Here is a 13,526-nt window from a genome sequence, read left to right on the forward strand (position 1 = left end):
CTGATTTCTGTTTGGTTCTTTTACACATCTTCTATTTCTTTGCCTAGTTTATGATGCCAAAGAAGGACTCTGAGAAAACAAGCAAAACTGTGTAGTCCAAAGTCAGTGGTTCTCTGGTGGTTTATCTTGATACTGGAATAGAAATCCTGAAGTATCTGGAGGAATGGAAGACTTGCCGTCTTCTGTGTTGTTATCCACACATATTTCTCAAGAAAATAAAACTGGGCAACCTGCAGATTGTTCAGAGTTGTGTTCTTCAGGGAAGATTCGTGTGTAAAATTTCCGAGCTCTCTAAGGCTTGTTATAGCCTCAAAGGAGAATGGGCTACTCGTCTTCCAGGTTCAGTCTTCCTCTTTGTTGTTGAACACATTCTCCCATATTCCCCAACTTGTATAGGGCCACTGTCTTTCTTCTGTGCCTCTACTTGTTGTTCTTTAGCTTCTCCCTCTGAATCCCCTCTGTCCTCGCAATCTATACCTGTGTTCCTCACCCCCAGGCACTTTCTGCCCTACGTGTGCACTGAGCTCTGCCCTTCTCTTTTCTCCCACAGATACACCCTGTGTGACTGTTGTGTCCACTGCCTGTCCTCACCCCCTCATGTCCCTTTTGCTCCACTGACAACTAAAGAATGACCTCCACCATGGTTGCCTGGCTTAAGCAGGTCTCACAAAGTTCCCTTTTGTCCTCTCGCCTCCTCCCGCCCTCCCATCACTGTTGGACTGTTGCCCACCTCTCTGACTTGAAGGTCCTTTCCTGGTTTCTGTGAGTTCTTTCCCTTCTTCAGAGAGTCTGTGTCTTTAGCCCATGTATTAAACAATGTGCTTCCCAGGGTCCATCCAAGGCCATTGCTTTCTCACTTGTGTTGTGTTCCATGAGTGAGTTAATTCCCACTCAATGCATTTTATACTCAGTGATCTACAGAGTTCCCCCAAATCTGTGTCTCCAGGTTGAATATTTCTCATGTCTGTTACCCTCTGTTCATACTTCCACACCTTCTGTGTATTCATATACACTGAGTTTATGCATGTGTCATTTGGCCAAGACCATCACCATAAGGATGCACCCATCATAATTCTAAGAGCAAGCAAACGTGGTATTACTGTATATCAGCCATTGTTTTGAATGTTTAAACACATCAACTCTTAACCTTTGCAACAAGTCTATGTGATAGGTAATATTATCCTCATTTTACAAATCAGAAAACTGAGGAACAGAAAGATTAAGGAGTTTGCCCAAAATTGTACAGTCATTACAAAGTATGAGATTAGGGATTGGAGGCCATTTAGGCTGGCTACAGAGTCCATGCCCTTATCACTTTCCTAGATTCCTTCTTGTAGTATGAATCTTTGTTTTCCTGGTCACTATTCATTTGTACTAAAATGGATCAAATAATACTCATTTGATCTGTAACCCCCTTTCTCATTTTATAGTACATCTTGGCCATCCTTTCAGTTTGAGTGAGAAACCAAACTCAGTCTTCGATGGTTGCATCATCTCTTGTAACTTTGTGGGAAATATAGATAATCTCTGAGTTTGAGGAAGCAGGGAGGTAGAAAAGGGCTAAGGTTGGCATTTGGTTTTAGACATTGTGTTTGAGGTGCCTGAAAAAACAGTCTCAGTGAATTCCACTATCTTCTGTCTTGTTGACCAAGCCAGACACCTCACAGCCATTTTTCTTTCATCATCCTCACATCCAGCCACTGTCTGATTCTTTTCACTTTACGTTTTTATTTTCCTCAGTAGACACTCAATGTGTGTGTTAGTGAATGGCCACACAGTAGTGTATTTTTATGTTTGCCGCCCTCACAGTGTTTACACAAAGCTGTGTGTATAGTTGGCACAGTATATGACATACATTGACCACAAAGAGAAACTATATGGGCTTTTATGGACAGATCTATAAGACTTTAAAAGTCATAATGAATGACTGTGTTGAAAGCCCTCAAGACTACCCAGGTTTATGACTTACTAGGAAGCATCAAAGGACTCAGCATATTATACTCAACATCGATGGTTTATGACAGCACAAGAATACAAAGCAATCTCTCTCAGTCAAGGGAAAAGATACAAGGACTGGAGTCCAGAGGAAACCAGGGACAAGCTTTAGGAATTCTGAGTGCTTAATTTAAGTTCTGTCAATGAATTGTGACTGCATGTGTGAAATGTCTACTAGGGAAACTTATTAGAACCTCAGTGCCTATGATTTTTATTGGGCACTCTGTCTAGAGCATAACAAAATTCTAGACCTCCAGAAGCATAGCAGGTTAGCAGCATAAGCCACCTTGTTTACACAAACAGTAGGTGCACTGAGCCATTCATCATTTCTGGGAATGATAGGAAGCCTCCCGAAATCTAAGGCCTCAAACTTTAGCCAAGGGCAAACTGAAGCTCAAAGGATAGCATGCTATATTAACTCTTCTTCACAGTGACTTAAATGATACCTAAATGTTGAGGAAGTTCAAATTTCTTTAACAAATATTAAATACAGTTTTCTACAACAAGAAATAAGTCATAGCTTTGAGGTGAAGGCTTATATACATGTAAATCACTGTAACGAAAACAATCAGTTATGTCAGAGTCGAAATTCTTACATAGTGATCAAGATTTAATTTAGTGTTGACAAAATATAGAGAATGTCTGGTGAGAAAGAATCTTGCCTCTCAATAAATCTGTGTCTATTTAGATATGTCGTCAGTGGTTTGACTTGCAAATATTCCCTTTATTTGTTTTTATTTGTACAAAGATGTAACGACCAGGTCAATGCTGTGTATTTCCATTGCACATATGTCAACAGTTTCTCATTTACTTTTTGTTCCCACTGTTGAAACTGGTAGCCTTTGACTTCAACAAAAAGAAAATTAAAGAACATGGGGTCATAATAATTCCTGCATCATTAAATGTGCATAACTGGAGATTAAAGGGTGTGTTGTTGCAGGCTTAGTCAAGTTCATGGACCTGTCTGTGAGTTTTACTGAGATGGTATGGGAGCATTTGGTCCAGCTGGGAGGGCCCTCTACAGAGACGTGATGCTGGAGATCTGTAGGAATCTGGTCTCTGGGAGTATTTGCCTCTCCCCTTTGTACTCATACTCTGGCCTGCAGACTGCCTTTCCTGTCTTAGTTATCGGATGCTGAGGTGCCTCTGGAATGCTCAAAGACGTCATCCTTGAGTTTTGAGGGTTAAAGATTTGTAATCTGTTCACAGGTATGTTACACACCTGACAATTGAATGGTCTAAGCTAAATTGTAAATGGGCACTATTTTCCCTTCCTTGGAGCAGTGTCAAGAGCATGGACCCTCTTGGTCAGACCACCTGGTTACACTTCCTGGCCTTGTTCTAACCAGCTGGATGACTTGAAGGAAATTTCTGTCTGCTGTGATTTTTTTTTTTTTTTTTTCCAGTACGCGGGCCTCTCACTGCTGTGGCCTCTCCCGTTGCGGAGCACAGGCTCCGGACGCGCAGGCCCAGCGACCATGGCTCACGGGCCCAGCCGCTCAGCGGCACGTGGGATCCTCCCGGACTGGGGCATGAACCCACATCCCCTGCATCGGCAGGCGGACTCTCAATCACTGCGCTACCAGGGAAGCCCTGCTGTGATTTTTAATTTGGAGATCCGTGTATTAAGCATATATTTTTTGTTGTTGTTGTGCCCCATCCCCCTTTTTAGTCCTTTTAAAAAATATACATTTATTTATTTATTTTTGGCTGCTTTGCATCCTCGCTGCGTGTGGGCTTTCTCTCTAGTTGCGGTGAGCGGGGGCTACTCTTCGTTGAGGTGCACGGGCTTCTCATTGCGGTGGCTTCTCTGTTGCAGAGCACGGGCTCTAGGCACACGGGCTTCAGTAGTTGTGGCACTCGGACTCAGTAGTTGCGGCACGCGGGCTCCACAGTGCAAGCTCAGTAGTTGTGGCGCACGGGCTTAGTTGCTCTGCGGCATGTTGAATCTGCCCGGACCAGGGCTCGAACTCGTGTCCCTTGCATTGGCAGGTGGATTCTTAACCACTGTGCCATCAGGGAAGCCCCAAATTGGCCATTTTTATGTCACTTCCAGAGAACAGCGTGTCAGTGCATCAAGCCAGATGTGATCTTTAAGTTGCAACAAGGTAGAGAGTCATGGACAGAGGAAGGAGCAGTTCCAAGGAGGGGCTGTCCAGGTGAGCAGGTAGAAAGCAGGTATTCGAGGGATGATGGTGTTAGTAAGAGCCCAGTTATCTCCCGTGGGATTGGTAATTTAGAGGGATGGTTCCACACGCCCTTCTCATAGACTCACACCTCTGAAAATGGCGAAGGACAACTGATTGAGGCCCCCAAATACACAGCATGGCTTGTGAGCTCTTAGTTTCCCAACCAGGGATTGAACCTGGGCCCTCAGCAGTGAGCTCTTGGAGTCCTAACCACTGGACTGCCAGGAAATTCCTGAGACTGCCCCTTTCAGGACTAGCCAATTCTTAGAGGTAACAAACTACTCTTAGGGGCTGTTTCTTTCATGTGTAAATTAAGCAACCCAAAGCCCCTAGTTGGAAACCCTCCTGTTTCTGACTCTTACACTTAGGAGACTATATTTCTCATCATCTAAGGGCCTGTGCCGGGCAAATAAGGTCAGCCCGTATGCTCCAAAGCCTGTTGACAGTATTCAAACTAGCCAATACCAAACTGTTTAGCCTACCCTGCCTTGTTTTTCCTGTTGGAAACACAATAAAAGCTCTGGACCATGCTTTCTTCACCTCTCTTACCTCCTGACCCATCCTGGTCTCCCCCTCGTGGCCCTTTGTGATGTGCCCCGCCTCCTGTTTCTAGGAATGTGTGAGCATAAACTACTTCCTTCATGACAATCATTCCCATTTCTGTGTATATTAACAATTCCTGGGTATATTCTAGAACACACAGGGAACATAATACGACTTCTTTACAGTGGCCTACAGGGCTCTACACAGTGAGCTTTAAAGTGATACTAGGGATGAACAGGAGGGAGCAGGTGACAGAATTCCAGGGTCAGGACCCATTTTTCACATTCCTTGCCAGAAAAAAATCTGGGAGTCTTTTTCCACCGATAGAGACCATTCATGGTGTTTGAGGAGAGAGTCCAGAAATACTGCTTTCACTGATGCTCTGAGGCAAATTGCTCCACACACCTGGTTGTTTGCAGGGGAAAAAATACTACGTTACCCAGACGGCTGAGCGCCGCGTGTTTGCGCCGATGCTGGGCCAGTGACGGCCCAGGGCGGGGGGCGGTTCCCTGCGGCCCGCGCCGGCGGGGGCGGGACCTCCGACCATTTGGAGAGCTGCGTCATCTGTCTGTGCCGGCTGGGTCCTCCGGGGCTGTGGGGCCTGTGGCGATGGGCTGGGTGCGTTTCCCAGCCCCGAGCTGGGCAGGCCGGTGAGGAGGGTGTGTCTTACCTCCGCGTCGGTGTACTAGCCCAACACCCGCCCCGCGTCCTCCGTAACGGGAGTGTCCCGTGAGCGCCCGCCGGGGCCCCGACCCCGTCCCCGCAGCTCTGACGCGACGGCCTGGGCCTCGTGCGCATTTTGCGCCTGGGAAACAGGCTCGGAGTGCGACCGTCGGCCGAGGTGACCCCCCCCCCAACCCCCTCATCCCCCTGCTCTGGGCAGGAGGCGGGCGGCTGAATCCTGGAGCCGCCTCTCTGGCCCCGCTCTCTCCTCACGGTCCCGTGATGGCGGCGTCGTGGTTGGGCCCGGCGCGGGTGAGTGGACCGTATTGCTGGCATTGCTGCTTCTCCGCTGGTTCGGAGAGGGCTCCCGGGCAGGCTGGAGGCCGAGTAAGCCATTGGGTTTCTCTTCGTCCCCGTCGTTTACTTAAAACAAGTGCCGCTGACTCGTTATTTTCTCCGCGGTCTTACCACAGTTTTGGGTCTCCGACAGGTGTTTCATCAGTGCGTGAAGGATAAATGATGCTTCCTTCCTTCCCGCCACACTTAAAATTCTAGGACTCCAGCGTCCCCGTCCTCCCGGCCGACCTCCTCTGACCTTCCGTTCTTCCCTGGCTCACTGTTCTGCAGACACACCAAGCTGACCATGAGAAGTTCTCTGTCCCCGCGCCCCGCCCCCAATCTTTATATTTGCACTGGCCTTTGCCTGGAGTACTGTTCCTGTATCTTTTTTTTTTTTTTGGCCGTGCTGCAGGGCTTGGGGATCTTGGTTCTCCAACCAGGGATCGAACCTGCGCCCCCTGCAGTAGAAGCATGGAGCCCTAACCACTGGACCGCCAGGGAAGTCCCACTGTTCCTATATCTTTGCAGGACTTTCCTCTCACATCCTTCTGGCCTCTGCGTAGGTGTCTCCTATTTGGAGAGGCCTTTTCTAGCAGTTAGCTTAAAATGGCCCCTTCCTGTTGCCTGTGTTCTGGCATTTTTGTGTAGGGAACCTGGCAAAATTCCTGGTTGAATTTGTCCAGGATGCTGTGGGAGCAGAGAGAAAACAATGAGAAAAGAACCATAATAGCCAGCCGGCCTCCACTGAGTCCTTGCTGTTAGCAGGTAGACAGGCATAATATATCACCTCATGTAATCCTCACCTTTTCAGAGCTAAGTTCTGTTATTATCACTGTTTTGTACAAGAACAACTTGAGACTCAGAGAAGTACAGTTTCCTGCCCAAGTTCACTGCAGTTCTTAAGTAGCAGAAAGTAACAACCAGTATGTCGCCACCACAGCCTGTATTTTTACCCTCTTCTCTACGAACAGTGGAGAGGGATGCCTGGAGGTGACGCCTAAAGCAAACTTTTCAAGCCAAGCAGGCCTCCTTCCGGTAGGCAGTTTTGGCATGAGCCAAGGACATGGCATTTCGGCATGCGGAAGAGTGTGGACCAAATAAAAGGTATATTGGTTGTTTAAGGAACCCCTAGAGGGTCTTTGCGATTGCCAGAATCCTCCCTACTCCCCCATCTGCTGAGACATGTCCTGGGAGGGCCAGACGGTGTGGCCGTTGGCTGAATGTTCCATCCTGCTCAGCCAGGACAGACATCATGGCCAATCAGAGGCCGTTGTTCTCCTGGCTACAGCCTCCAGTGTCCTCAGCAATTCCTGTTCCCTGGTCCCTGAAGTATTCTTTCCTGCGGGATACATGCTGTCAGGTCTCAGGTAGAAAAAAGAAGTGGTGGCTCACTGTGGATTCTCCCTGGGAGTCTCCACGGTTCACCTGGCAGCAGGAGCTGGTCCAGGCCCTGCCACTTCCCAGGTAGGAGCCACCGCCTCAGGTGACTCTCCTGGGAGGTGGGTGATGATGAGCCTGCTTCTCTGCCCACGTGTGCACAACTATGTTCGGCAGTGGCTGAAATGCATATAACTGGGAAATCTATTTAAAATGCTTCACATCTTCATTAACTGTGGTTTTACCTTGCCAGTGGGTCATGGTTATGCTGTTAGACCTCAGACCAGAGGAACCTGCTTTTAAATCCTGCCTCTGATCACAGCACATGTAAACTTTGGGTGAACTGGTAGAGCTCCCTGGGCCTCAGGTCTCCTGACTGACCTGAAGATGATAATGGCTTTGACCTCACCGGCTGTGGCCAGTCACCCAGTGTTTCTTTTTTCTTTAATTCTCATAACTGTTATTGCTCAGTGAGAATCATTGTATTGATTCAGAAATCAGCGTTCAGAGAAATTGAGCGAGGCCCCCGAGTTCACACAGCAGGCAAGTGCTGACTTTAGGACTTAGGACTCGGACCTCAGGAGTGGGTGGGACTTCAGAGCTGGGGACGTTTAGACGCTTGAACAAGACGTAAATGCCTCAGCACGAGGCAGGCACGCGGTGAGGACCAGTGGGTCTGGGGCGCTCTTGCCGTAATTATTATTGGTATTGTTTTCGTTGTCATCATTGTTCGTCCCCATTTGTCTGACATGTTAGCACCCTTACCATTCTGTGCCTCACAGTCCATGCGGGAGGGTCCTGACCTCGTGTCATTCTCCGTCGGCTCCTGCCTAGGAGGCTTCTGTCGGCTACACTGCTGTGATCAGTCTAGAGCAGTGTCTGCCTCCTGGAGTCCAGCACAGAGCTCGGCCTGCCGGCGCTGTTTGGTCTCTGCGTCTTTGCCATGGAGAGAGATGTGCTCTCATTCCATCAATAGCCCCAAGACCAACACAACTGCGTCTGCTTGACTTTCCAGATGCTTGTTACTTATGAGGATGTGGCCGTGACTTTTACCCAGGACGAGTGGGGGCAGCTGGACCCCGCCCAGAGGACCCTGTACCAGGAGGTGATGCTGGAGACCTGCGGGCTCCTGGTCTCTCTGGGTAAGGCCTTCCCAGCTTCACCAGGTGGGACCTGTCCCTTGCTTCATTCCACCCTCTGGCTCCAGGCCTGGTGGTTGAGTAGCCCTCTGTAGCCCATCTACCCTCCTCCCCACAGCTTCAGTTATTTTTTGGACTCACCTCTTGTTGCCTGGTCTCCTTGTATCTCACTTAGGGAGGGTTGGACAAGAAACATAGTTTGCCTTTGGTCACAGCCAAAGGAGAAGGATGTGCTGGGAGGAAATGGAGGTGTCTCACGGAACCCGAAGGTAGGAATTCCTGCCGGGCTCCTTGAGGGACCAATACAGCGGCTGAGAGAAGCATGATGATGCCCTGGCTTCTGGGTCTCTTGCTCTGCCTTCTCTCGTGGGCCTGCTCGTGTCACTTTGTTTTCACAGTAGTTTTTTCTGCTGCAGCTATTTTGCAGAAGGAGGCAGTCACCAAGTCCTTGCTCTCTGAGGCCCACCCACCCCTCTCTATTTCTTGCTGTATGTTTATCTTGTTTTTCTGTTCATGCCCTACTCATTTAATTCTCCCAGCACACTGTCCTCAGCAAGTAAGGAAAATAGGGCCATTGTTGCGAGTCCCTCCCAAAGCTTAATCCATTCAACTTAACAGGCACATCTTGGTTGTCAACAGCTCTGCTTTGCCTTTTTTGTCCTTTTGTGAAATGTTGATTAGAATAAATGATATACGATGTTCGTGCAAATGTCTCTATTTGACCAAATCACTGTGTGGGATTCCGAACCCAAGGTTTTGTTTTTCGTAGTTCATGAAATGCTGAATTCTGGCGTCTCCACGTCTGCTTCCTCTGGCCCTGTTTCCTGAGCATTGACTCCTCCGCTCATGTCCTCCTCTCACCACCACAGCCCACTTGGTCTGAGGCTGCTGACTCCCACGGGGAAGTGTTTGCTGTTTCCTTCTTCGTGTAGCACTTGGGAGACCAGGGTCTGGTGCTGGACCTCTGGTCTCTAATCCCTGCTCTGCTGCTTATGAGCTGTGTGTTCCTGGGCAGGTTACTGAACGCTTCTGTATGTCAGTTATCTCATAGGTAGTATCTCATGAAGTAATACAGTACCTGCTTCACACGTCTGTCGTGAGGCTCAGAACAATGCGTGGTGCTGCCTGGCTGTGTGCAGGGTTAGCAATTGTGACTCCTGCTGCCGTCACAACTGTTAGTGATATCATCCTCATCCTTTTTGTCATGGTCATCACCCTACGCTTGGACTCAGCATGTTCTGGAACAGTGTTGTGTAGCTTTGTAGTTAAATACAGGTGCCAGATGCCAGAGATGACTAGACTTTGGTTTTCATCTTGGCTCAGCCATTCATCATGTCCATGGTTTCAGCAAATCATTTTATCTGCCTCAGCCTCTGTTTCTTCATCTATAAAATGGTGCTCATTGCAGTATGTACTTCATGTGGGTGCTATAAGGAAATCCTAAAATAGAATTTTTCATGCAAGGCCCACAGGAAGGTCAATATAACGCTTTGCTTAGGGCCTAAAAAAGACTTAGATCCATGAAGACATTTACCTTGTTCCTGAATGAAAAGACTCAATATTTTAAATACGTATGTCATTTCATTCCTAAATTAGTTCATAAACTTAATTCATTTTTTTTAATGCATTTAAATTGCTTGGCACAGTCCCTGGAATATGGTTACACCTATAAATAGTTATTGTTTTTTTAAGACTTGTTTTTTTTTGAGCAGTTTTAGGTTCACAGCAAAATTGAGAGGTAAGTATAGAGGTTTCCCACATACCCCCTCCCCCCACACGAGTATACCCTCCCTCATTCTCAATATTCTCACCAGAATGGTACATTTGTTAGAGTTGATGCATCTACACTGACACATCGTAATCACCCAAAGTCCATAGTTGACATTAGGGTTCACTCTTGGTGTTGTACATTCCACGAGTTTGGACAAATGTATAGTGACATGCATCCATCATAGTATCACACAAACTTTTTTTGTTGCCCTGAGAGTCCTCTCTATTCATCCCTGCCCCTCACCAACCACTGATCTTTCTTTACTGTCTCCATTTGTGCTTTCCAGAATGTCATATAGCTGGAATCATAGAATATGTAACCTTTTCAGATTGGCTTCTTCCACTTAGTAATATGCATTTGTTTCTCGTTTCATGGCTTGATAGCATGTTTCTTTTTAGTGCTGAATAATATTTTACTGTCTAGATTTACCATCGTTTATCTATTTACCTACTGAAGAACATCTCGGTTGCTTCCAAGTGTTGGCAATTATGAATAAAGCTGCTGTAAACATCCATGTGCAGGTTTTTACGTGGACATAAGTTTTCAGCACCTTTGGGTAGATAGCGAGAACTGTGATTGATGGATCCTATGGTGAAGGTATATTTAGTTTTTTAAGAACCCACCAAACTGCCTTCAAAATGGTGATACCATTTTGCATTCCCACCAGCATTGAATGAGAGTTCCTGCTGCTCCGCATCCTTGCTAGCATTTGGTGTTGTCAGAGTTCCACATTTTGACCTTTCTTCCTCCCTCCCTCCCTCCCTTCCTTCCTTTCTTTCTTTCTTTCATTTATATTTATTTATTTATGGCTGCTTTGCATCTTCGTTGCTGCATTTGGGCTTTCTCTAGTTGCAGTGAGCAAGGGCTACTCTTTGTTGCAGTGTGTGGGTTACTCTTCGTTGTGGTGTGCAGCCTTCTCGTTGCAGTGGCTTCTCCTGTTGGGGAGCACAGGCTCTAGGCCCGCAGGCTTCAGTTGCTGTGACACTCAGGCTCAGTAGTTGTGGCATGCGGGCTCTAGAGCGCAGGCTCAGTAGTTGTGGCTCACGGGCTTAGTTGCTCTGCAGCACGTGGGATCTTCCCAGACCAGGGCTCGAACCTGTGTCCCCTGCATTGGCAGGTGGATTCTTCACCATTGCACCACCAGGGAAGTCCCTTGACCATTCTTATAGGTGTGTAGTGGTATCTTGTTTTAATTTGCATTTCTCTGATGATATATTCTGTGGAGCATCTTTTCATATGCCTATTTGCTGTGTGTATATTGTCTTTGGTGAGATGTGTTTTAAGGTCTTTGTTCTTGTCTTTGGTGAGGTGTCTGTTAACGTATTTGGCTCATTTTAAAATTGGGTCGTTTTTGTTTTCTTACTTTCTAATTTTAAGAGATATTTGTGTATTTTGGATAACTGTCCTTTATCAGATATGTCTTTTGCAAATATTTTCTCCTACTGTGTGGCATGTCTTCTCATTCTTTTGGCAGAGCAGAAGTTTTTAATTTGTATGAAGTCCAGCTTATCAGTCATTTCTTTCATGGATTATGCCTTTGGTGTTGTATCTAGAAAGTTATCACATACCCATAGTCATCTAGGTTTTCTCCTATAATATCTTCTAGGACTTTTATGTTTTACATTTAGATCTGTGATCCATTCTGAGTTAATTTTTGTGAAGGGTTTCAGGCCTGTCTAGGTAATTTTTTTTATATGTGGATGTCCTGTTGTTCTAGCACCATTTGTTAAAAAGACTAGCTTTGCTAGCTCTTGTATTGCTTTTGCACCTTTGTCAAAGATCAGTTGACTGTATTATGTGGGTCTGTTTCTGGGCTTTCAATTCTGTTCCATCGATCTTTCACCAACATCACACTGTCTTCATTACTGCAACTTTACTGTAAGTCTTGAGGTTGGGTTAGCGTCAGTCCTCCCACTTTGTTCTTCTTCAATATTGTGTTGGCTCTTCTGGGTCTTTTGCCTCTCCATATAAACTTAATCAGTTTTGGATACCCACAAAATGATTCGCTGGGATTTTGATTGGTGTTGCATTGAATCTATAGATCAAATTGGGAAGAACTGACGTCTTGACAGTACTGAGTCTTCTTATCCATGAACATAAAATCTCTCTCCATTTATTTTGTTCTTTGATTTCATTCATCAGAGCTTTGAGGAGTTCCTCATATAAATCTTGTACATATTTTCTTAGATTTATACCTAAGTATTTCATTTTGTAGGATTGCTAATGTAAGTGATAATGTGCCAAAGGGCAACTAATCTAAGTCTGCTTTCAAATAACACTATATCACTTCACTGGTAACATGAGACCTTATAACAAAATAATCTTAATTCTGTCCTCCCATCCTTCATATCATTGCTGCCATTTGTTTCACTATATAAGTGCATATATAATGGGCATATATATTTTATACATACATAAAAATAAGCATTTACATGTATGTATGTATATGTATAAGTGTGTGTAAGCTATGTACATAAGCATAATTGAATACATTATTACTATTATTATTCTGAACAGAATGTTACCTGTTAGATTGGTTAAGACAACTAAAAGTTTTAACTTTACCTTCTTTTATTGCTCTTGCAGTATTCCTCCTTTCTATATTCAGATCTGAGTTTCTGACCTATATCATTTTCCTTCTCTCTACAGAAGTTATTTTAACATTTCTTTTTTTTTTTTTTTTTGCAGGTTTCCTTTTAATCAAGGCTCTGCTAAAAGTGTTTTGTGGGGCTAGGAGCCCCCTATTTTAACATTTCTTATAAGATAGGTCTACTGGCAACAGATTCCCTCAATTTTTGTTTCTTTGAGAAATTATTTCTCTTTCAGTTTTGAAGGATAATTTCACAGGGTATGGAATTCAAGATTGGTGAGGTTTTTCTCTGAACACATTAAATCTTTCCACTCTCTTCTTATGTGATTTCTGAGGAGAAATCATATGTAATTCTTGTCTTTGTTCCTGTATAGGTAAGATGTTTTATTTTGTTTTGTTTTGACCTTCGTCTTCTTTCTGGATTTTTTCTTTATCTTCAGTTTTCTGTAGTTTTGAAATGGTATGCCTAGGTGGTTGGTTGTTTGTTTTTTTGCTAGGGGACAGGGGTGGGGGTAGTGGGCATTTATCATGCTTGGTGTTCTCTTGGCTTTCTGGGTCTGTGTTTTGGTGTTTGACATTAATTTTGGGAAATTCCCAGTCATTATTGTTTCATGTATTTCTTCTGTTTCTTTTTCTCATTTTTTTCTCCTTTTTAAATTCACATTACTTGTACATTACACCTTGTATAGTTCTGTGGTCCTTGGATATTCTGTTTTTTTCAGTCTTTGTCCTCTTTGCTTTCAGCTTTGAAGGTTTCTATTGACATATTCTCAAACTCAGAGATTCTTTCTTGAGCCATGTCCAGTCTACTGGTAAGTCCCCCAGAGGCATTCTTCAGTGTTATTTGATCTGTAGCATTGTTTTTTGTTCTTCATTAGGATTTCCTTGTATGTGCTTACATTGCCCCTCTGTTTTTGCGT

The 13,526-nt window shown here is 45.2% G+C and overlaps 1 protein-coding gene across 1 annotated transcript in view; it reads left to right on the forward strand.

Annotated features, from left to right (window-relative positions):
• Nucleotides 1–5,305: 5,305 nt before the first annotated feature.
• Nucleotides 5,306–13,526, forward strand: part of LOC309794842 (uncharacterized protein) — a gene marked incomplete at its 3' end in the record, with an annotated part of 36,195 nt that continues 27,974 nt past the window's right edge. Inside the window, exons 1-2 of the mRNA XM_082606714.1 lie at nucleotides 5,306–5,702; nucleotides 8,122–8,248. Coding sequence (XP_082462840.1) covers nucleotides 5,673–5,702; nucleotides 8,122–8,248 — 157 coding nt within the window. The 5' untranslated portion in view covers nucleotides 5,306–5,672. The remainder of the gene's footprint in view (nucleotides 5,703–8,121; nucleotides 8,249–13,526) is intronic.

Source organism: Mesoplodon mirus (assembly GCF_964341445.2).
Source record: "Mesoplodon mirus genome assembly, chromosome: 19".
Lineage (NCBI taxonomy): Eukaryota > Metazoa > Chordata > Mammalia > Artiodactyla > Ziphiidae > Mesoplodon > Mesoplodon mirus.